Below are 24609 nucleotides of genomic sequence, written 5' to 3'. Positions count from 1 at the left end.
ATATTTTCCACATAAGTATCTACAAAATGGGATAAGGTAGAAACAAAATCGAATAATTCATTAAGAGATTTTACCAAACAAGAAATTAAACCTAAACTATCTCACTGGAAAAAAAAAAGGAAAAAAAAAAAAACTGAAATTTACATTGACAGCTCCAAATAACAAATCCTAACTGGATTTCTATTTGTTGCCGCAATTGAAAATTAAAAAAACAGAAAATATTAAATTTACATTGCTCCACATATCAAATTTGCATATATAAATATATGCATATTCTTGAATGTCTGCACCAGGGATTCCAACAATGGTGAGGAAGGTGAAGTTTTGTTGGGGTTTGATAGCAGTTTTATCACTGTTTGGAGTAGTTTCTGGGAATTTTAATGGTGAATATATATCAGCAATTGGTGATCCTGGAATGACAAGAGATGGCCTCAGAGTTGCCATTGAGTCTTGGAATCAATGCAATGAGGTTGGAGAAGAAGCTCCCAACATGGGAAGCCCTAGAATGGCTGATTGCTTTGATGTCAATTATTTTGGTGAGTTTTCATTATTATTTACCTTTATTTTTCTTTGTTTTTTTTTTTTCCTTCTAATTTTTATACTTGCATTGTGCCTTTTGTTAACCTTCAAAATATACTTGGTTGATTTTCTGGAGTCTCTTTCACCAACCTCCTTTGACATGGTTCAAACTAAAATTCCAGGACATTTATAACTTTAACTCCTTAAAAAGCTTTATGAGAAATAAAAAAACTAAACGATTTTTATATCTGATTGTGACTTTAACAAAGAGAAAAGTTGGAAGGTTTAGACTTTAATGAAAATCAAGAACATTTCATGCTTTGATTCGGATCATCTTATGCTTAATCTATCATTCTGTTAGAGAGATAATAATGCAAAGAAATCTAGAAGTTTATGTTCAGAATTGCACATATTTCCCTTCTGTCATTCCAAAAGCACAATCCAGAAACACCCAAATTATAACACAAGTTATTAAAAGAATCCCATCTTCTGGAATTCCATACAAGCTATACTGCATTGAATTGGCAATTCTCAATTTCTGAATATGAAATCTTTATCCATAAAAAACAGGGGATATCAAGCTAATTCACAAGGTGCGAGAATGGCAGAACAAGCTGGGCATATCCAACACACACTACCCAATCACAAACAAAAGTGCAGATCTCTTTGCAGCATGGAAAGAAATATACTTAGGCCAAAACTGTGAAGTAATAGACTTTCCAAGGCCATGGCAGTTCTGGATGATAATGCTTAAGAGTGGCAATATGGACACTTTAGCTGCCGTGTGCCCAGAAAATGGCAAAAAGGCAAAGCCTTTTAACCAAACCAGTAGGTTTCCTTGCTTTGGAAAAGGCTGCATGAACATGCCTTCTATGTACCACAATTACACCACACTGTATCAGAATGAGAATGATGGTAGCATGATGATGAAGGGAAGGTTCTACGGCTCATGGGATCTTGAAATTGATCAAGATGATGTGGATAAAGCAGTAGATATGAATGATACTTCTTATTACTCAGTAACTTGGGAGAAACCAGTGGCCAAGGGAAGTTGGGTGTTTCACCATTTGTTGAAAACTTCTTCCAAGTATCCATGGCTCATGCTCTATTTGAGATCAGATGCTACCTCTGGCTTCTCTGGAGGCTACCATTATTCCACAAGAGGCATGTCCAAATTGTAAGTTCCTTTCACCTTCTTGTTCTTTCTGCTAGATCCAAACCCCCCCGGCTGGTTTCTTTTTACCATTTTAATTCTACAAATATCATAGAATTGGGCACATGACCTTGGTTCTTGATTTGCATGCAAAACTTTCATAGGTACCAAAGTCACCACGTTTCAAGGTAAGGTTCACACTTGACATAAAACGAGGAGGGGGTCCTAACAGCCAATTCTACCTTATGGACATGGGAAGCTGTTGGAAGAACGATGGTCGTCCCTGCGACGGTGACGTCACCTCTGACGTAACCCGTTATAGTGAAATGATCATCAACCCAGAGACTGAAGCATGGTGCAAGCCCACCAGACTTGACCAGTGTCCGCCGTATCACACCTTCGCAAACGGCACTCGGGTTCACCGGAACGACACCGTCCGCTTCCCCTACGACGCTTACCATGTGTACTGTGCTCCTGGCAATGCCAAGTACTTGGAGCAACCGGCAAATACTTGTGACCCGTATAGCAACCCACAGCCACAAGAGATTCTGCAGATTTTGCCCCACCCGGTTTGGGGCGAATACGGGTACCCAACCAAAAAAGGCGAAGGGTGGGTCGGGGACCCGAGAAATTGGGAGCTTGATGTTGGAAGGCTTTCTCAGTCACTTCATTTCTATCAAGTTAGTTCTCAAAGAATGAACTTTTCAAAGTTCTTTTTTTTTTTCTTTTTCAGGACTTGGAATTAAGATTTAGTGATGAATATTTGTTGATGCAGGATCCAGGCACAAGACCTGTGGAGAGATACTGGCCATCTATTGACTTGGGAACTGAAATCTACATCAGTAATGTTAGCGAAATAGCAGAATGGACAGTCAGCGATTTTGATATCATCATTCCAAAGCATGCTTATTGAACTCCCATGATTCAGACCCTGAGAGGAAGTTAGAATAAAAGCTCGGGACGATGGGTGTTTCTCCATCTTTTTCTTTTTCTTTTGGCCCCTCGCCATTGCAGTATTTGGAGTTCACTTCCACTTCATTATGTAATTCTTGTCAAGGATGACTTGAATTATATTTACTTCTTAGACTTGTACACCTGGTGCACAACTTTTATGCGGTTCTAAATTTATTTCTTAGGTGATTTGTGAAAGAGAGCAATTTCTGCGGGAGTGACTCATTCTGTAAAGGAGTTCTACCTCAAACTGCTGAGAATTCTTATCATTAAAATTAGTCTTGAAACTCTGATGCGGAGGCTTTCATGCGGTACTTGCAATGAGAGGGTTTTGTGTAGTACAGCAATCAAATCTAACATTTTTAGAACATTCTTGTCACAGATAATCCTTGAATCAAGATAACCAAGTTTTTATTGAACAATGGAATGATGTGAAAATATAATTTACAAATACAGAAATCTGAGAGGGGAATATGAAAACCAAACCCTAACCCCATCTAAAATTTAATCAGCTTCTTCCTTCCAAGTTCCAACTACTCCAACTACAACTACTGGCATTGAAGCCCTTAAAACCTAACTATGACAACCCACACTAAAAAGCCCCAGAAGAATGTCTATGAGCTGCAATAGCCACTGCAGCAGCACCAACAGCACCAAACTGAGACTGTGCCTGCAGCAACTTAGCATCCATTGTGGTGGCAGCATCATCCATGTTATCTACCTTGGATTGTTGGAAGTAAGGGTTAGTGTTGAGGTCAATAGTTTGTCTGGCTAGTGAGTTAGCCTGCTGCTGGGATGGCTGTTTTCCCTGTGACAGATCCCTGCATGTCTCTGGCACAATCCTTGCTGGGTTTGTGGGTTGAGCCCTAAAGGGGCAGTGGGGAGATACCGAAGGAGGAAGAGCATTTTTGCTCAAGATTCTTGGATCATAGTTGCTTTTGACATTTCTCCCATTCTCGTAGGGTAGAACTGGCCCTACAACTTTGCCCGGTTTAGCTGTAAGAAGAAAGAAAAGCAGTTAATACAGTTAATATTTATATGGAGACAGGGTAGAAGTAGCCAAAAACAGATCATACTGGGCTTCGAATTATGTAGCTAAAATACAATAGGCTCCATCAATAAACAAAATCATGACCCTAACTAACAGATAAAATGATAATGAACTTCTGATCCTCCAAGGCAATTATATAAACTATCCTCCCGTGTACTTGTTTTTTGGTTACTTTGGCTCCAAGATTCAAACTCAAATCTTTCGACCTTGGAGGCAATCCTACCACTAAGCTAGACCTTGGTTGTTAAATCAAAAGATTTAAATGTGATTACAGAGGCAATCATTTATGTAGTTGTTATACCTGTTGGCACCCTTGGAGGAGGTCGTGAACCCCTTAAATGACTTTCAGAACTTGATTCTGTTGCTCTCAAATTCTTAGACACCTCCACTGGTATTTGCTTGTTCCCATATGCAGCGCCATGTGTATAAGGAGGAATTGGGCTAGAATGAACAGTGGACCTTCAAAATGAAAATTTTTCCTCAATAAATGCTGCTAAATTAAACATGTAGACATGCAAACGGAAGCCAGAAATTAATGATACAAGTGCATGTCAGTCTTACCTTGGAAGAGAGGCATGCTTCCTTTCTGGAGGAATCACTGGGCCACTTTTACCACCATTTTCCTCAAAATAAGCAAACTGCTTTCTGAATTGACCAATTGCACTGCAATGGAGTACATGTCGGTAAATTACATGTTCAGAACATAAACATATATTAACCATGAAACTACATTAAACCAACCAATAAATAAAAATAAAAAGACAGCAGGCGTAATGTACCATGCGCAAAAAACATACTCTTTACCTAGGACAGAGGAAATTTGTGCTTTCAGTTCCATTCATGTAATCTTTAAGCAACTGAGGGTGATATTCAAGTATCTCCCTATATATTAGTTCCCTAACATCTTCTTTAGTCACCCTTCGCCTCTCAAACTCAAATTCCAGCTTTGAAATTGGCTGACAAGATGGTTCTCTCTCGACCTTACCCAAGCCCTTAAAGTATGGATCAGCTAGTGCCTGCCAACCATACAGAAAAATCAGTTCCTATCAATTCATACTGAAACAAAAAACTTCTTTTCCTAATAGACCCAGGAGCTAACATATGACCAAATATGTATGATAGCTGAACAGATACCTCTTCAGCAGTTGGACGATCCTTAGGATCAAATGCCAAAAGCCTTTGCAATAGGCGAAGTGCCAATGGATCAGCATTTGGAAATTTCTGTTCAAATGGCACAGGAGATTTTTTCCCCATTTCTGTCAAGTACTTCCTTGCCTTTTCATTACGAACCTGCAAAATTAAATATAAGTTTCAATTACTCACCATATTAGTATCCAAGTTTACATGAAGGGAACATGGTAAGAAACGAAATAATCTAGAAAAACGGAAAAGAAAGTAGTCCATACTCCAGAAATAGTCTCCAGTGTTGGTGTCCCAAGAAGATCAGTAATCAAATCTAATTGATGCACAACGCTTTTACCAGGGAACAACGGCTTTCCTGTAAGCACCTCAGCAAAGATGCATCCAATGCTCCATATATCAATTGCTGGTGTATACTGCAAACACAATGGTATCAAAATCAGACTATGAAAGAAGGACAACTACACACTGCAACCAAGCCACTCCAGAGGAATAGACGTAACCTGACACGTTTACCTGAAGGACAGATAACTCAACTTGCAGGAGAGATCAATAGTCCTTCCTGAACAAGAATTGTTATAATCTAGGCATTATTGTTTACTATAAATCATACAGACCTTGTTTCATACAGAAATTAAAGCATAACTTTTAAGTCAAGCAAGCAACACTTATTTTCACAATCACACCTCCTCCCTTTTGGGTTCAGTAACACTGGCCTTGTAACATACCGGAAAGAAAAATCAACCCAAAAAGAGATAACATGGTGCTGACTTATTAAAATCATATAAACTTCCACGGTTCTATGATTCCTTGCTCAAGCCTAATTTCCTTCACATATGTGCCTACAGTAAAGGGGTCAGGTCCTACAAACATTTCATGGCAAAACGTAAGAGGATGCCTTGCTTACAATTCGATAATCTTTTCATCATCCACAGCCAGACATCTAACATGGACATACCACTTTTTAAACTGCACAGATGGCCACATAGCGGATAGGCCTTCAGAGACTATAACCTAAGTCATAGGATTCTCAAGAATATAAATGTTAGCCAAATTATACCTTAGAAAAGAATGATCCACACAGCTCTGGAGCTCTGTACCATCTTGTAGCCACATAATCCTGCAGGACGTACCAAAATCAAGCTATGATAAGCCTCACTGGACCTGATAAAGCGTGTAAAAACAGTTATAACTTCTATAAGCTTTATTTGCCAATTTGAAGTGAATCAAACTACATACTGTCCAAAATATTGTTGTTGGGGCATCATTGAATGCAACTCTGGCCAGTCCAAAATCACAAACTTTGAGTTTGCAATTTGCATTTGCCAATATATTCTTGGGTTTAAGGTCTCTGTGATACACATTTGCTGCAACCAGATGCAAGCTTGTTTAGAACTTACAAGTACTGAAACGGTCAATTCAAGATACAGCTGGCATATTTTGTGAAAAGCATCCAATGAATAGCAAGAATTGACATAAAAAGTCAAACAAGTGAAAGAGAAAATTAGAGAAACAAATACCTGTATGCATGTACTTCAATGCACGTAGCATCTGGTAAAGGAAAAACTGATGGTGCTCACGTGTCAAGTCATCATTAGCTTTGATGACTTGATGGAGATCAGACTCCATCAATTCAAAGACGACATAAATATCTTTAAACTCCCTCTTTGAAGGTGGCAACATGATGCGCTTAATCTCGACAATATCAGGGTGTCTTAATAGCCGTAGCAGCTTGACCTCGCGGAGAATTCTAATGGCATCAGATATATGCTCAAAAATATCATGAATCTTTTTTATTGCAACTTTTTCCCCAGTGTGCTTGTCAATTGCGGCACAAACTACTCCATAGCTTCCTTTTCCTATAGCTTCAAGAATCTTATATCTATTTGCATCCCCATACTCAGTGAAAAAGTCCAATTCTTTAACATCCTGCACATCAATAGAACGTGTAAAATTGTATGTTCTATTAGAACTAATTACTAATGAATGAAACTAAGGTCAGGTCACCTGGAAAACTAGAATTCGAATAAACCAGATCCAAATTCCAAGTGGGAGTAAGAATTAACCAATTGTTTTTTTAATTTAACAAAGCAGCACACAAGGCAATTGATGTTCCCGAAACAATATGATTTGAAAGCCGAAGTAAAAAAAACCATCAAGTAGGTCTTTAATGGGGGGAAAAATGAACGAATTCTAAAAACATAAAGATTTCAAGAACAAATGAAATGCACAGAATCAGTGTAGTAGATTTTTCAGAAGTCAATGTAAATGAGAATTTACGCTTTAAAATTCTAATCAACAAAATTTTGCAGGACATAATTCAATCTGACCCCCGATCAAAATTTTAAAACTTAATATAAAATTACGATAAGACCGATCAACATCGAAAAGTCAGAAGCAGAGAATCCCCTACTGCACATTCAAGAACTTTATTTGAGGCCAACGCATATTCAAGAACCACGACAACGAAAGAAAAGAACTTCTTTACATCAAAAACCCCGCCATCCTTCGTTTTTCACAGATATTTATAAGTATTCCTTCCTTCAACTTCAGGGCCCGAAATTCCAGTCTCTTATCATTCCCAACACTTCGTCAGTTTATAGCACATCAACAAGGTCTACTAACAGAAAGACAGTCGTGAATTGGAGCAAGAAACAACCTTCTTGAGCTGATCTCGCTGCATCTTGGTCAAGGTCTTCTATTTGCAATTCCCCTTCTCTTCTTGGACACAATCTTTATAACCTTTCAGCAAATAGATCAAGCAGAAGGCAAAGTCTTCGGAGTAAAACTAGCCGCATTCACCCCACCTCGACCTACTTCGAATCACAAGCCCAGAATCCCTTTCCGCACTCCGCTTGAAACCACACATACATCAATCGCAAGCGAACTCCTTCCTCATACACCCACTGAAAACCCCAGATCAAAGATCGAACAAATTATCCTCAATTCAGAAACAAAACGAGCAATTACCGACCGATTCGAAACTGATACAGCTCCGAGATCGGGTATCAATCTAGTGAAACATTAGCTAGGGGACAACTCGAGGTAAGAGTGAAGCAGAAGCTCAACACTTGATAGGATCTGAACACACAGGCTAGAGAGAGATCCCAAGAGCCAAGGACCATATATAGAAAATGAAATGGTGAAGAGGAGGCAGAAAATGGCTGATTTTTATATGAACACGTTAAATCCTATTCAAAAAAATTTGAACAAATTATTAAATTAAATAACTACTATTTGAACTTCAGAAAGAAAAAAATTTGTGTGGCAGGATTTGTTTGGTGGTGTGATGAGAATTGACATCCAGTCCTCACTCGCCAAGAACAAACTTAGTTGGAAAATACTCAGTACCACTAAATTAGTTTAATAATATTATATATGTTCTGTGCGTTGCGACATCAGCCGTTTATAAATTTATTATGCTTTATATTAAAATTTTTATATTATTCATATAAATCATCATTTCTATGGAAGTTTTATTTCAGGCAAATATTTAGATGGAATTAAAACTATGATTTTAAAAGTGTTTTTATAGTATACGAAATAAATATGTGAAGGGGTTTGTTCGTTTTGTGAAAAAGTATTTCTGAGAAGCACTTTTGGATACTTCCAAACACTTTTGAAATCTTCTATTAGGCTAAACTAAAATTAAAACAGTGAGGATATCAGGCCCTAAATTGCCCATATCTGGCTCTACAAAATCTTTTACTAATTAATTTTAAGCTCTAAGAATAAAAGAAGGGAGAATAGATTCTAAGGAAAAAATTTAATCACTAAAAAAATCCATTAATGAGTAAAAAGCATATAATAACAAATTTTAATACAGAAAATAACAATAGATTGATCTTGTTTACTTATCATTAACATTTTTTAGTAATTAAAATTTTATAGCAATTCTCTTTGAAAAAATTGGAAGTTCAATACTACCTTCGTGATTAGATGAATTCCTTCTTGTTTTTTAACTGATTTTTAATACAATTAATTTGAATACATATATAGAACCTTGATATTAGGCTTAAACTGATTACCTCATTTAAGCTTTTCAAGTGTCGGCAAAATAAAAAATACATGGACAATAATTTAAACCACATGTTGTTTAACATTTCTTTTCTAACCGATTGAAAGATTATTAGATCCATTTAAAATAACTTATAAACAGTTTTTAAATCGTAATCTACAGAATACAAAATAAATATATAAGAGAAGTTTTGTTGTAAAATATATTTATAAGTATTTAGTTAAGCAAACCCAAATGATCACTGTGTTGCAGCATTATAAGGTGAGATACTTCCAACACATGCAATAAGAAGAAAAATAGAGGTCCAGAAATAAAGACGATGTGATATTTTATCTGTAACGAAGATTCATTTGATGGGAGGAGGATGGATATTCTTTGAATGCTTGATATTCCGACGCTGGGACCCATCTTCCCCAACACTTTTCTTTCCAAGGTCAAAAATTACCCACAGAAATAGGAAAAAAAATTACAATCAAATCCTATAAAAAAGAAATAATTACTAAAAAATCCTAATAACAATCTCAACAGCTTATAACAACAAGTCTTATAGTGAGAATGATAATTGTTGAGACTTGTTTTTTAATTGTTTTCTTTGTAATTCTTCCAAAAAGAAAGAAACAACTAAGGAGTAAGGGCTGGCCATCGCGTGATGCAGTAAACGTTAAAAAGATATAAAATGAAAATAAAAATACCGGCAATCTCAATTTTTCCAATGAACAAATTTATATGGCCCAAATATATAATCTTCCAAATATAAGATCAAATATATTACCTCCAATTATTAATACTACCTCTGGTCCTTAATATAAGACCCCGTTTAACTTTTTGTTTGGTCCTAATTATAAGACCCCAATCCATTTTGTCTCTTATATTTATGCATTTTTTTCAAGATAGTCCTTCTAATAATGATAGTTCTAGCCATTACACTTAATTAGTAAGGATATTTTGGGAATGACAACACTTATTTATTACAAATAACTAGCTTAACTTACTTCCTTAATCTCTCCAAATAAGTCAACTGGGTCTTATAATTAGGACCGGAGGTAATATAAAAACTAGTTTGACTTTTAATTTAACTTTAAATATAATATATCAATTCATTTTGTTTCCCATATTTACTTTTTTCTTTAGTATCATCCTTACAGTAGTTGCACATGTTAAAAAATATCATCACATGATAATTTTAACCAATACACATGATTAGCAATGATACTTTATTTATTATAAATAACAAATTTAATTAATTTTTTAATCTATTTAAATTAATTAATTAGTTTTTATATTAAAAACAAAGATTGTACTCCTTCAGTCTTAAATATAAAACTTATTTTATAATATAATTTACATTATAAAATTAATTTTATATTTAGCATCATAGGAGTATTTTATTTCCTCCTACCTTTGAGTCTTTGACTCTTTGACTCTCTTACTCCCCGAAGAAACAAACGAAATCACCTGGAAATTACTAATAGATATTTATATATTGCGAATCCTTTTATGACTTTTTCTGCATGGTTGGTGTTGCTTTTCGTCATCCTTCCGCCCCTTCTTAGCTGTCATGTTCCCTGAGGAATTATTTATTTATTTCCACAAAAGATGGTGCTTCAATAAAAGCCCTTCCCTTCCACAAAGACCGTTAAAGATTTGTTAGTGCAACTGCGACTTCAAAGTAATTCAGTTTTATTTATGCTACAAATATATAATTAATTTATAAATATTAAAAAATTAATTTAATTATTTTTTACAAAAATATATGCTGTTTTTTTAAAATTCTTCGTTTAATTATCTACTGAGTTTTTAATATAATAACTATTTAATTAAAAATAAATGTGAAATGAGTCGTTATTGTAGTAAATGACAATAAAAATAAATAAAACTTATATATTTTAAATATCAGGCACATAGGGATCCCTCCTTTGTCTATTAGGGTGAAATCGCCTAAATGCACCGCCCACGCCTATCCATGGCATGGGCGGTGGGAACCAATTAGTTAATTAATTTTTTTATATTTAAAATATTAAATTCCAGCCAATATAGGAAATATTGTTATTATTATTATTATACCTATGATACTTAACATAATAGTTAGTTGACTACTTTAAGTAAATTAAAAAAAGTAAATAAGTTAGTTATTTATAATAAATATGTGTTATCTTTCTTAAAATATTATTACTAATCATATGTCTTAATTAGAACTGTAATTTGATGAAACATTAACATATGTAACTCTTACTCTAGTAAAAAAAAACATGTGTAGCTACTACGAGAATTATTTAAAAAATAAATAAATATGAAATATAAAGTGAATTGAATTTTGTATTTATGATCACATTAAATATCAAACTAGCTCTTAAGGATTGGATCAATTAGTGGCAAGTCATTAGTCCCAAATTTAGAGGTGTTCAAGGCCGGCCCGTCCTGATCAACCCGTTTCGGTCCCGATTTTATTGGGACGGGACAGGCCCGTCTCAAAATTTTTTAGAACTAGACAAACTAGGACGGGACAAAAAAAGGGACCAGGATGGGATAGGACAAAAAAAGAGACCAAGATAGGACGGGACATGGGACGGGGTCATCCTATCCTGGTCCCTTTTATTTTTTTTCCTATTTATGTAATATTATTTTTTTAAGATTTGAAATTATTGTATGAAATTATGAATATATTTATTTAGAGCTTTTATACTTGTTGATAATTTGAGACTATTGATGATTAGAATTTCTAGCAAGTTTTTATTATGTTAAAAGCTTTTATTTAGAGTTTTTAACGACTATAATATGTAATATTTTAAGCTTTTATTTAAGAGTGCTCAAAGAAATAAAAAAAAACAAAAATATGTTTTTACAAGATTTAAGTCCAAAAAACTACAATTAGAAAAAAAAACAGATTTTATTAAAAAAATTAAGAGAAAATTAAAAAAATATCGGGACGTCCTTGTCTCGTCTCATCTCGACTAGGATTGAGACAACACTGAGACGAGACGGGACAGGTCTGTCCCGGTCCTGATCCGTTCTGTAAACAGCCCTATCCAAACTATTAGCCTTTGCCTAACATTGTTACCATATTCAATGTTGTCTTTATACTATCATTTTATTTAAAAAATATTTGTAAATATAATTAAGGCAAAATTCTTAAAAAGATTATTGTTAAATTTTTTATTGATTTGGAATTTTGAAACTTAACAATCATTTTTTTGGGATTTCTCCTATAATTAATGTGATATATTGTTGGCCAAAAAATTTAAATGCGATATCTTGTCTTTAAAAAGAATTCTGAAAAATCGCAATAAGTTTTCATAATATCTTTACCTGTCTCAAATTTCTGAACATGAGTAACAAAGAGAATTAGATGACTTTATTATTATTTTTTATTTAGGAATAAAATTTTAATAGAGTAAAGCTTGCTTGAATTTATAATTCATAAGTATTCCCCTCCTTTCATTTTTCTTTTTAAGCAAAAAGTAATTCCACCCAGCAAACGAAATTTTAGATGTTTCCCCAGCCTAACTGACAAAAGATATGAACTAATTATTTAAAGCAAAATGTTGACAGAAATATAAAGACATAAAAGAACAGAAATAAACTGTTATCGTCACAATTACATTAATTAATAAGAATAAGAATATGATAAATTTTCTTAAATTAAAAGTTTTCATTTTTTATAACTCAAACAGAATTTCTCTCCATTACTTATATCAATTGGGCCATCTGAGTGAAACAGTTATTAAAATCGCAACGCCAATGGATCAGCTTATATGAAGCCCATCTTAACAATTCAAGGAAAGTGTCAGAAAAAACTGGATCAAATTTTTTATATCTATTTTATTAAATTTTCAAGTCATATATGATTATATGTATTTTTTTTGGCCTCAAATACATTTATAAATAAATAATAATATTTTAAAACTATTACACATAGTTATATATGATTAGAAAACTTGACACTATATATATAAGAAATTTAATGTAAGTATTATCTTAAAATACTACTTCTAGTCTTTAATACAAGACCTTGTTTTTGAAAAAAAAATGAGATCTTATTTAAATTTTATTTTGATCCTAAATATAAATATAAGATTTCAATCTATTTTATCTCTCATATCTATGTATTTTTTTCTAAAGTAGTCCTTCTAATAATGGTAGTTATAACCAATACACTTGATTAGAAAAGATACTTTAGGAAAGACAATACTTATTTATTACAAATAACTAACTTAACTTATTTTTTAATCTCCTTAAATTAGTTAATTAGCTCTTATAATTATAATTAGAGCCGGAAGTAGTATAATATGGTCCAACCCTTACTATTCAAGAGTTGTTTACATTTTGACGGAGCTTTTAATAGAAGATTATCTATATCTAACAAAAAAAAAAAACACCATCTAGCATCCAGTGCTATGTAATTTTGATTATGGGCAAGTTACGTGGCCGGAAATTTTTTAATATTACTTCTAATCCTAATTATAATATCTGTGTACAAAAGATAGAAATACAAAATCAAAATCCCATGTCTGACACATAACGTCCACGCACTCAACTAGTTCTAGATTATACCAGTCTCGCGATCTCGACTCCAGAGCCTAGAGGAGGCAAAACTTCCACGTGGCTAATACATGGCCTGTTCTCAGGAGCAGCTCGCATGCCTATAATTAACCGACACGTGTCAAAACAAAAAACAGCCATCCTTCCGAACCGCACCCACCGAACGTTGAAATCTGAAATCGATGGTTCCGGATAAGAAGTAGCAAAATCAGATATTGAGCGCGTAGCACAGAATCAACCCTCGTAGAACGGTGTTATTCTTCTAGTCGTTTTAGCTTGCCGGTCATTGCTCTGTATAAGGGAGGAACGTAAGCAATGGCATCTCACAGATTAAGTTTACCAACATCACACATTCCTTTTCCATCCAAGAGATTTCTTGCTCCTCAGCTTGAATTTTTTGCGTGCCCTTCGCGATTTCCTGACAAACCCAGAAAGATTTTGTCGTCAATTCGGGCAATGGGATCATCAGCTTCTTCCCAGAAAGCCGACGGCATCGAAGGTAAGTGATCGCTGATATATGTGGTCTTTGTCCTATCCTGAAATTGAAAAGTGGGTTCTCTTCAATTTAGTTGAAAGATATCTTCATAGTGCAAAGAGAATTTCAACGAAGATTTGCGATGGCAATTCAGGTTTTGGTCGTGATTGTAAGAGAATGAAATGGACTTTCTCTTGGTGTTAATTTATTCACCATCTATACACTGTTTAATGGTCAACGTTAAAGCTTTTCGGTTTTTCGCAATTCTTCTATTACTGCTGCCGAGCGGATTGAGCTTGAACCATTAATTCTTTCCTGCTTTTATTAAACTAGACTCATCATGGGGGCTTCTGTTTTTGCATCTACTGTTGAATATTTATCTCTATGGCTTGTCTACTGTTGAATCATAATACTCAAAAGAATAGTCAATTTGATGCATGAACTTATGGATATTTATCTCCATGGCTTATTAGATAAGTCAATACATTTTTCAGCACTGCCCTATCCTGCGCATGATCACAATAAATCAATTTAAATTGTGACTCACTGTTCAAGAGTTCTCCTTGCTGTCATGCAGGGGCTGGAGCTGTGGATCATAAATCTTTGAGCGATGAAGAATGGAAGAAGAGGCTGACAAATGAACAATTTTATATTACTCGCCAAAAGGGGACTGAAAGGGCTTTCACTGGGTATGTTTGTTGAATGGATTTTATTATTGTAGGTTTTCGTTAGGCATTAACTGTTCGGTGATATTGGCTTTGGCTTTATTATTTGTGCCGTGTCTTAATGCTTAATTTTTTTCTTCAATAACTACTTCTAGCGTTTTACACATACCAAAAAATTGGTTAAAGTTAGTTAAATGGCCAAAGGTTTGCTTATATTCTGAACCATTATAAGACTCCAACTATTGCCTTATGTTAGAGACTAGAAGCAGCAACTTCCAACTGCAAAAAGTGATATCAATTCCCTTTTTTCTGTCAGACGGTCTTCAATTACTGCAAAAGAGAAAAGAAAAAGGACACAATAACATATGCCTGATAAATTGATCTTGTTGCTTTTGATGTAAAAAAGAATCTATCAATTTTTCTTTTATATAATTTTCATGGTTCATAAAATATCGGAGATAAGCTTTCAGGAGTTGTTTGTGGCATTTTCATGTGGTTTAAGTCTTTTACAAGAAACAAATTTGAATGCAGACAACTCTCGTTTCCTATTATAGTTTCACAAGAATGTGTCTTTCTTCGGGTTATGTTTTTTAACCTCTTTTTGGGCTGACAAAAGATTGTGTCAAAGATATATGATTTAACCATTTTATTGAGAGATTGTTGACTAGTCTGCTGGATCCTGTGACTATGGTCTAAACCACTAGTAGCTATTGAGCTTTAGTCCGCAGAGGGGCCTCAAGGTTTGAGGAGGAGCATTGCTCGTTAGATAGACGAGTTAATGTGGATTATAAATTTATCTATAGGATTGTATTCTCATGCTGATCTTGTAAATTTCAGGGAGTACTGGAATACTAAGACCCCAGGAACTTACCATTGCATATGTTGTGACACGCCGTTATTTGAGTAAGTAATACGTTGAATGTTGTTATATTCTTTTACCCTGACATGATGTGGTTTTCTTGAACTGAATCACTTGTGTTGTTCTTACCAGATCTTCTACTAAGTTCGATAGTGGAACGGGTTGGCCATCCTATTACCAGCCTATTGGGAACAATGTGAAATCAAAGTTAGATATGTCAATTATCTTTATGCCTCGTCAGGAAGTCCTTTGTGCTAACTGTGATGCTCATCTCGGCCATGTGTTCGATGACGGTCCTCCACCAACAGGAAAGCGTTTTTGTATCAACAGGTAAATTGTAAACCTGTACGTTGTTCATGCATTCTCATCCTTGTCTTGAAATTCATCTTTGATGTGGAAATTCCTGCAGTGCTGCCCTTAAACTCAAAACCTAGGCAATAGACAGTGGAAATGTGGTTATCTCAAGCAGAAGGAGTACTGGAGTCAAAGGTGCTGGGAAGCTTGCAAATGATCAGAGCATGATATGCTTTTATGGGAGTGCAGAGAGAAAACTATCTAAAGTGAGATTCTGTATGAATAGAGAAGTACTCACAAAAATGTTTACAAGTATATCTTTATGTACAGTGGATTTCAAAATAGTGATCCTAGTATTGGTCCTATTGTGAATACCTGACACTCTCAGTGTTCAGTTTTTACAGCATTCAGTCTGGCTTGTTTGATGTTTGAAAATGATTCATGTTTGTGTTTTTTTTTTTTTTTGGTGGTTTTCCTGATATGGTTCTAGCTATCCAGTTTCAGGTGCAAGTGAAAAACAAAAAGAAAAATAAAAAGAGAAGGGAGGAAAATTAAAAGTAACCAACTTTTGAATAAATCATATTAGTGTTTTTTATTAGAAGAAAAGAATCATGACCCCTGTCTCCCACTCCATTGTCTTCGTCTAGCCAAAGTTCAGCCATATGAAGAGAGGAAGAAAGATTCAGGCGTTTATACGTACAAAACTCATTCCGTTATTTCACCCCAAAAATAAAATCTCATCCCATTATTCCCTTCTCTTATATTCGAGTTGATCACCTTCAAGTCGTCCCATGCTCAACTGGCTTCTGCTCAGCACCTGTTTATTACTAAATGCTTTGTTCAGGTTTATTACAGACATGTCGAAATTCTTCCTTCAATGATTCAATTCAATAAAGTAATGATAAAATATCAAAGTATATCTAATAATAGAAGATGTCAGATGTCAGCCTTCATTATCATGAATGCCAAGCATCATGGGCGAGTACGTTGCACGTATTGTTGTGAGGCTGTCAATTGCTTCAGGGAACACCGTTATGTACGGGAATGTTTTGATTATGCTTAATACACATGGGCGTCTTTGGGCTTAACCGGAACTTCCTCTCAGTTATATATACTAGTCACTTTTTAGAACAAATTTATGTGCAAACCAAGACCAAAATAGAAAATGTGATGGATTCCCAAGAAAACATTGCTGATTTTTTGGAATATCAAGGAACATTCCTCAAAACAGGTTTTGTACAGGCAGTGAGTAACCAATATATCAGGTCAAGGATCAGTATAACCTGAAAACCTCGAAGTTATCAAGCGCAGGCTGATAAATGATTTAATTATAATCAGAAAAAAGATGCAGTACAACGTGAAAGAGACATTCATTAAGTGTTGAGCATACTTGCAGAACGATTATGGGCCTTTTCATTATCTTAAGACACCATTGACATCGGCAAATTCAAGTGATGCAGAAGTTGAACACTTGGGAAATGAGAGCAGTTGTTCTTTAACTTTCTCCATGTTAATGTCTGAGTACTGCAGCCAAAATGCTGTGGTTATAATCATCTTCTCCAACTTTGCTGCATTTGCCATTGCAAATTTTACTAGAGAGAGTTCATGTTCATGCACGTTAAATCCTCCAAACTGAAAAACTTTGAGGCAAGACTGAAAGCAGTGAGGCACTGATGCTGAAGTCAAGAGATCTTTATCAAACTTGGATACTCCCTGAAATTTTTGTCATTCGTTTGTCAGTTATCATCGACTGTCTTTAACAAACGCATAAATAAGGAGTATAAAAATCCAATAATTAAGAAAGATCCCTAAACTTACATGAAGCAAGACAAGAGTTTCAAGAATTGGTGAGTTGTGGAGTAAGTTCAATAGGGCTTCGCCAGCAACCTCGTTTATTTGCAGATAATTCAGTCTTCCAAATGCAGGTAGATTGGTGAAAACATCTTTAGCATGCATAGGTACCTTCATGACAAGGAAAAACCTGTTTAGTTATAATCAAACCCTTCTATAGAAACAAGTGTTTATGGCGTGGAATTACAGTCAAAATTACTAGAAACATTGTACACAACTACTATTTTATATCATGAAAAGAAGCATACCTTGTAAAACCACAATTTCAGGCTCTCCACTTCGTGAAATTGTCTGAGAAGCAAATGTGCCCGAGTACTGATTTCTTGTATTCCATCATTTATGTCTTCATCAATAACAATCACAACAGAAGCACTAATAATGGATGACGGGCTTGATAGAATGACTTCATGTTCTAGATCGCCCTCATACGAGAAATCAGTTAGATTTGGAGCATAAATGTTGATGGAAGACCTACTTGACTCATTGGATAGGCTGTTCCAGAATGCTACGGAGAAGGTTTGAAGTTGAGGCACCTCTATACTAACATTCTGCATTGACCATTCACATCCTCTAGCCTCAAAAGCTTTGAGGACTGGAAAGCTAAGAGTTTGATCTTTTGAACAAGTAGATGGATCACTCACTAGCCTAATCCCAGAAAAGCTTAGGTACTGAAGGTTTGGGAGACAAACAGATGAAGGAACACTGAGAGTACATCTCATTTGAAGCACTAAATGCTCTAGAGAGCTACAATTAAAAAGAGAATTAGAAGAAAGAAGGACTTTATCAGCATACTGAATACGAAGATTTCGGACCCCTCTTTCCAAAATCAAAGAGATCCATGCATTAATCTGAGAAGGATCATACAGGTAACGCGACAGACCGAGAGAGAAATTAGGGATGCTTGAATCACTAAGAAGAAAGAGTGTGTTGTTCACAAAGTTTATGAAGTGTTCTTTCGGAATCCTCTTCCCAGAATAAAGCATAGCATCATCAAACCGAAGGCTGGTAATTGACTTCCACACATGAATCCACCTTTTAGATAATACACTAGTACGGACGGCCTCTATTGCAGGAAGGAAAGATAGGATGTGACCAAGAATGTTGTCATGTAAACTGCTGAGTAAGTCTTTGTTATCAATCACAATTTTCCCCAAAGAGAACTTGTCTCTTGTCGTGTCATGAATCACCAAACCCGAAGCCATGCCCTGTAGTAAAGCGCACCTGACAATTTCATTTGCTGTGGTGTCAAGTTTCTCATCTTTAAATCAATAAACAGGGTAAAACAACAAAATCGCATAATCAGTAACTATTCAGTAACCATCTCAGTATGGGGAAATTTTGCTCACTTATGGTCCTAAATGCCTGAATGCATGAAATATATGCCTGAATTGGCAATTTCTCAAGCGTCGCTTTATGTCTGCAAAAATAATGAATAATACTAGTTAGTCTTATATTCCATTTCAAGAGATAATTGATTTCCATAGAAATCAAGCATTATGTAGTAGGAAGAAAAACGGGGCGGGACTAAGAATCTAATCAGTCTTTCAGAGAAGATGCTGATTATTGTCATGAAGATCTGCAATACAAATTTCTCTTGCATATAGCATGCTGGTTTACATGACTTTAAACCATTGACTTGAGAGTTACATGATTAAAGATTTATTAGTATCCTTGCTCAGAGTTGAATTCTTGTTAAAAAGAGAAGGAAGAAACTTCGTTAAGAATGCATTCAAAATTTCAAATCAAGTCAGGAAATAACTTCAGGGGAGAGCATTGAAGGCAAGGAAAGAATCAGATAAAAATTTGGGCAGCCAAAGTGCGAGCTAATGGATTTAATCCCATGGATTGGACTCAGAAATAGAATGACTGAGATCCTAACCAGAAATCATAGCGACCCCAAAAAGACTGTACTGCTATGAAAGCATATAACAGAAAACTAGATACCAGTTTCACGCACCAAAACTTGAAAAACACCAACACTGGGGATTAGAAGGATATGTTAAAAAGAGCAAAGATAGTGACTCACGGAAATGTCCCGGAAGAAGAAAGACGAGAACTTTAGAGAAATTCAAAGCTTCATAGTTGCAGGCTAAAGAGAGAAGAAGAGAGACAGAGGTAGAAGGAGATTGAAAGAGTGTTCAAGGATTGGGTCAAGGGAAACGGCAAAGAAGAGATAAATGCTTTTGATTCAGGAAAAGGGATGGACATTTATAGAGCTGAAAGTATTGTATCAGCGACTCTAGCGTCTAGTTAACGCTATCTAACGATCAAAACATAATTTAACCGCCATTTGACACTTAGGTGACCTCGTGAAATACAGATACTGTCATCAAAATAATGATTGTGCTGTAAGTCTTCAATAAATGATCACTCAAAGTCATATATATGACAAATAATTTTTTTTTTTGGTCGGTTCACTTCTTACTATTTTTTTTTATAAATTGACAAAAGTTTACATTACACGTATTGAGTTTTGGGAGCTTATTAAAACCAGGATAATACTCATATAAATCATCTATTGATAAAATGTTGACCTTGATCGCGATATTCAAACATGTCCTTATACAAAAATGAATCGCATGCTTGACAACGTACAAGATAAACCTTCATTTGCGTTAGCACAATATTTTTTTTATCGAAACATGATGATTTTTAAGGAATTGTGTTTAAGCTTAGCATTTTAGGATAGAGCCGTTAATTCGAGATAATTATAGTAAATTATTCTACTCACCTAATCTTTTTTTTTAAAAAAAGGAAAGATAATTTATTAATGGCATGATGTTAATCATATTGGATAGATAACAGAATAGTTTATTTCACTTTCTTTTTGTACTCAAACTTCAATGAGATACAGAGAGATTAAACAAAACAAGGCAACAAAGCCAAACAAAACAACAATATCAAGGAATGGGGGCTAACTTCAATTTGAATGCTCAATTAGTTCCAAGTATTACACAAATTATTCAGCAGTGGGTATTGGTAATCACTAATCAGTGTGATTTTATTAAAATTAATTAAAAAATTATTTCCTTGTTGAAGAGCGCTTTTGTCAAACAAAAAGTATTAACTTTTTAATTTATAAGTTGTTTTACCAAGAAAAATACTTAGTTCAAATTTTTTATATTCATGTCAAATTCTTTAATCATACAGGGTCATATGTCTTTTTTTATTTTATCTGTATTTATAATCAAATGATAATATTTCAAAAATAACACATATGATTGTGTGTGATTGAAAAATTTGATATAATAAATATGAAAAACTTGATATAAGCGTTGTCCTAAAAATAATTTTCATCCATATTTTCTTCAAACAAGCTTATCCTTGAATTATTATTTTTTAATAGAAACGCGCTTAGCCAGCTAGTGGACACGAGTAAGATTGACCTCGTCATCGAGCTGTTGTTATTAACTGTTATTTAGCCCATAGTAGTCTTTAACTACCTTTCCTCTATTTTAAAAAATAATAATTATTTCATCATCACAATTAATATTGTTGGCATTCATTTAAATCAAGTCTATGGCAGCGAGATTAGACTTGATAAGTTTTTAATATAGGAAGTACTTATTTAATTTATATTAAGAAAGAAAAATAAATTATTAATTCTAACAAACGTGACATCATCTTTTTAAATTCCAAATTTTGACCAAGATGAATTCCATAACTAGCCAAAGATCGATCAAGTATTGGCTATTTTATTTTTCTTGTGCAACTTTCAGGCCTTTCCATACAGTTTGTTAGCTTCAGTCTTTATGTCTCAGAAACTTCATCGAAACTGCTCATTTTTGCGCAGAAGCTGGTCGATACCCATTCAAATGGGACACGGACGAAAAGAAAATTCCAGAAAGCATAATCTGAATAATTAATGGGCAAAAAAAAATCTCAAAGCTTAAATATGAAGACAACAACGTTGTTATATTTTAAGTTATCCTATTTTAAAATATTACTCCTCTAGTTCTTAATATAAGACCTATTTAACTAATTTGATTAGATTAAAGAAGTTAGGTAAATTAGTTGATTATAAGAAATATAACACGTTTTTTTTTCTAAAATACTATTATCATCTTTCTTAATACCCCATCTTCCTCTTCTACTTGATTATGATTGAAGGAGTATCCATAGGAATAATTTAGAGAAAATTAATAAATAGGAGAAATGAGTCTTATATTGAGGACCAAAACCAACTCAACAATTGGGTCCTATATTAAGAACCGAAGGAATATTATTTTATTATGAATTGACATAAAAAATAAAATACATGATGATGTGAGATTAAAAAAACTTAATCTAATAAATAAACAAAAATTGAATGACTATTCTCTTGAATTAAATATTACTTTAGGTTTTAATTATAAAACTCTATTTGTAGACTACAAACAAGATTTTATAATTAGAATAGGAAGTAGTATTGTAGTGTATCATGCTCCCCTCTTGATGCTTACAACCGCATACGTGTTGAGGTACGTATTTGACCATTGACTTGATAATTGCTAGTACGTTTGTATTAGTGGATATAGTGCTTTCAAGTGGACAAAATTGGAAATGTACTTCCAGAGTACCGGCGGCCGGCGAGGGATGGGGAATGTGACGGATCTAAAATCTTGATAATGATGCGTGTCTCACAATAGTGGGGCTTGATGCGGAAATAAATATGGTATGGAAAACCGGACCGGACCGGCCGGTTCAAACCGGAAACCGGCGAACCGGTCACTTGTCCAGTCCGGTTGGTTAACAAAACCGGGATCATAGTGAACCGGCATGACTCGGTTTAACTCGAAGTAAACCGGGATTAACCCGGGTAACCCGCCAGTCTGGATGGGTTAGCCGGGTTTTTTTTCAAAGCTTCCCATGCTCAGAAACTTTTAAAAAAAAAGAGAGAGAGACAGACAGACCAGACCGTCGCCGGATTCTGCTCTGAAAGTTGAACTCCGTTGCCGCTGTGACTGTTTCCTCACTGTCGTTCTTCTCAGTGGCAAGATCTCCCTGCAACTCATTAAACTGTTGCCATCATGCTTTACAAAGAGCCTATTAGATCTGTGTGGAAAAGCCATGGACGCCGGTGAAGAAAGAGAGAACAAAATGTAAAAGAATGTTGCCTTCGAAACATGCGCTCTGAATGCTGAAGCGTAGGAAGCTTAAATGAAAAGACCATCCTAGCTACTGAGACTCGTAATGCGTGAGAAGAGGAGAGAGGCAAGTGATCACGTGAAAGAAGGAGAATAACAAAGAGAAAAGTCAAAAAGCAAGAGGGACATACAGGTGATAGGTAGGAGAAGAAATTAAAAAAAATCATGGAAAAGAAAATTCTTGTACATATAAATGTTTTGTAATTTATATATTTATTTAAAGACTGAATACTTTATTTTCAAAATTAAAATATAAAAATTTTTATGTGTTTTAATTAAATTATAATATATTAATTATTACCAGTCTGACTCCGGTCTGACCTACTAACCCTTGAACCACTGTCTTGACCGGTTTAGTGACCGGTCCGGTTTTTAGTACCTTAAATAAATCAAATGAAATAAAAAATTAAAAGTCATCATCTCCTCATAACAAAACAGACAAAAACGCATGTACGTTTTTAATTCGCTTTTGAAGTTAACAAAATTAGGGTAAAAAAATAGTAAAATAAGTTTTTAGTTTTTATTAATATTATTTAACACTAATTGTATTATCCCTTATTATATATTTGAGTTAAGACATAAATTTGTTCTAAAACTTTTTACTTATGAGCGCTAGGCATTTAAAAGTATTTTTAGGTGTAAATTTATTTTGAAAGTTTAAAATCATAACAATATTGTCTCCTATTATTAAAAATACTAACTGTCAATATCATTATTTTAACAGTTAATGTTAGTTTTTAACAGTATGGTATAATATTATTACGATTTTAAATTTTCAGTAAAAAAAAAAACTTTATACCCAACTTCAAAGGCAAAGTTGCATGTTAAACCCATTATATTTTTATAATAATGACATAAAAATAAGGAAAAATGACAAAAATACCTATTAAATTTTAAAAAGATAAATAGATTGCTCATTACTCTTGCAAATGTTTTGAGTACTTTTTTTTTTTTTTATTGATTTTGACTTGTCCAAATCATCTGTTTATCATTTTAAAATTTAATAGATATTTTTTGTTATTTTTCCTTAAAAAATTTACTTTCACGTTCCCCCTCCCCCAAAAAAGCTATCCTTAAAAATTTGCAAATGAATTTTGTTTATACTCCTCCGGTCCTAAATGTAAGACCTTTATACACACTAGTATAAGGGTCTTATATTTAGGACCGGAGGAGTAGATACTTAGACGTGGCAAGTGGACATAAAGGTGACCCGAACCTCATTAACAAGTTAATTGAATGTTATTTATAAAGCATGTTTGATTTTATATTAAAAATTAAATTCACAAATTTGATAATTGGGCTAATTCTCTCACAACGGTTTTAGGCATTCACACTGATATAAGCTCAGAACCTCGCGCTTTAACAGTCAAAATCCCTACTATTTAAACTCATGCCTATTGGATTTGTTGGCAAGTTTGCACGGTTAAAAGTAAACCTATACAATATGTTTGTCTTGTATTTTACTACTTGCTCTTGTTAAAAAAAAAAACCACAAAGATATATATTTAGTTTTTGTAATTTTAAATAATATTTTGTTTCAATTTTTTAATTTTAGGAAGGGTTTTTTCAATTATTTAACTCTAATACTGTTAGTTTTGTTTTTAAAAAAAATATTATCATTAAAAATTCAAATGTTGACAAAATGTTCTCAAATATGAACCCATGAAATTTAATTTTCAAAATAATAATGTGTGTCAATAAATTAAATTGATAAGGACTTATGGACTAAAATATAATTTAAGTGGTTGTAATTAGCTTTGGTTTCACATCGAAACTACCGAAGTCACAGTTTGGTTAGAAGCACGTTTATCTGATTCCATGCGTGAAACTACTCTTGTATGGAACCAACATCCAATCAAGTCAATTAGGAGCGTTTCATTTAAAAAGAACAAAAACAAGACAAATAAAAACACATAAATAGGTACTATCTTTTCAAAAATATTAGAAATAATATTATTAAAAGGATTA

The 24609-nt window shown here is 34.1% G+C and overlaps 3 protein-coding genes and 1 pseudogene across 6 annotated transcripts; 2 read left to right on the top strand and 2 right to left on the bottom strand.

Annotated features, from left to right (window-relative positions):
• Nucleotides 1-304: 304 nt before the first annotated feature.
• LOC114742996 (uncharacterized) lies at nt 305-2637 on the top strand (annotated as a pseudogene).
• A 340-nt stretch (nt 2638-2977) lies between these two features.
• LOC114742995 (mitogen-activated protein kinase 19-like) lies at nt 2978-7955 on the bottom strand. Its single transcript, XM_028931218.1, has 10 exons — nt 7474-7955; nt 6335-6743; nt 6054-6181; nt 5875-5934; nt 5081-5230; nt 4809-4964; nt 4479-4690; nt 4236-4337; nt 3976-4133; nt 2978-3619 (listed from the first exon to the last, which is right to left on the bottom strand). The coding sequence occupies exons 1-10, from the start codon at nt 7495-7497 to the stop codon at nt 3216-3218; spliced, it is 1803 nt and encodes a 600-aa protein (XP_028787051.1). The 5' UTR covers nt 7498-7955; the 3' UTR covers nt 2978-3215.
• A 5678-nt stretch (nt 7956-13633) lies between these two features.
• On the top strand, nt 13634-16099 carry LOC114742991 (peptide methionine sulfoxide reductase B1, chloroplastic-like). The gene is made up of 5 exons (XM_028931212.1): nt 13634-13870; nt 14424-14535; nt 15349-15414; nt 15503-15700; nt 15780-16099. The coding sequence occupies exons 1-5, from the start codon at nt 13687-13689 to the stop codon at nt 15802-15804; spliced, it is 585 nt and encodes a 194-aa protein (XP_028787045.1). The 5' UTR covers nt 13634-13686; the 3' UTR covers nt 15805-16099.
• Nucleotides 16100-16819: 720 nt separating this feature from the next.
• LOC114742993 (F-box/FBD/LRR-repeat protein At3g14710-like) lies at nt 16820-19678 on the bottom strand. Of its 4 annotated transcripts, none has more exons than XM_028931217.1 (5): nt 19542-19678; nt 18862-18932; nt 17764-18736; nt 17483-17626; nt 16820-17377 (listed from the first exon to the last, which is right to left on the bottom strand). In XM_028931217.1, exons 3-5 carry the CDS (start codon nt 18715-18717, stop codon nt 17081-17083), a joined length of 1395 nt encoding a protein of 464 aa, XP_028787050.1. In that variant the 5' UTR covers nt 18718-18736; nt 18862-18932; nt 19542-19678; the 3' UTR covers nt 16820-17080. The 4 variants fall into 4 exon arrangements, with proteins under 4 accessions (XP_028787050.1, XP_028787049.1, XP_028787047.1 ...); XM_028931216.1 differs by lacking the exon at nt 19542-19678 and adding an exon at nt 19473-19497; XM_028931214.1 differs by lacking the exon at nt 18862-18932.
• Nucleotides 19679-24609: the final 4931 nt, after the last annotated feature.

The sequence above is a fragment of the Neltuma alba genome, unplaced genomic scaffold (genome assembly GCF_004799145.2).
Source record: "Neltuma alba isolate B1F8T4 unplaced genomic scaffold, ASM479914v2 tig00003904_pilon, whole genome shotgun sequence".
In the NCBI taxonomy this organism is placed as follows: Eukaryota; Viridiplantae; Streptophyta; class Magnoliopsida; order Fabales; family Fabaceae; genus Neltuma; species Neltuma alba.
This window is presented reverse-complemented; position numbering and strand designations above follow the sequence as displayed.

Bases quoted from the DNA above. Each gene is read 5' to 3' on its own strand.
- LOC114742995 (XM_028931218.1), bottom strand. From the start codon at position 7,497: ATGCAGCGAGATCAGCTCAAGAAG. The intron at 6,182-6,334 runs GTATTTGTTTCT...ATCTGGTTGCAG, and splicing joins ATTGAAGTACATGCATACAG to CAAATGTGTATCACAGAGAC. The intron at 4,691-4,808 runs GTATCTGTTCAG...TATGGTTGGCAG, and splicing joins ATCGTCCAACTGCTGAAGAG to GCACTAGCTGATCCATACTT.
- LOC114742991 (XM_028931212.1), top strand. From the start codon at position 13,687: ATGGCATCTCACAGATTAAGTTTACCAACATCACACATTCCTTTTCCA. The intron at 14,536-15,348 runs GTATGTTTGTTG...TGTAAATTTCAG, and splicing joins ACTGAAAGGGCTTTCACTGG to GGAGTACTGGAATACTAAGA. The intron at 15,701-15,779 runs GTAAATTGTAAA...AAATTCCTGCAG, and splicing joins AAGCGTTTTTGTATCAACAG to TGCTGCCCTTAAACTCAAAA.
- LOC114742993 (XM_028931217.1), bottom strand. From the start codon at position 18,717: ATGGCTTCGGGTTTGGTGATTCATGACACGACAAGAGACAAGTTCTCT. The intron at 17,627-17,763 runs GTATGCTTCTTT...CTTGTCATGAAG, and splicing joins TGAAATTGTGGTTTTACAAG to GTACCTATGCATGCTAAAGA. The intron at 17,378-17,482 runs GTAAGTTTAGGG...CAAAAATTTCAG, and splicing joins AAACTCTTGTCTTGCTTCAT to GGAGTATCCAAGTTTGATAA.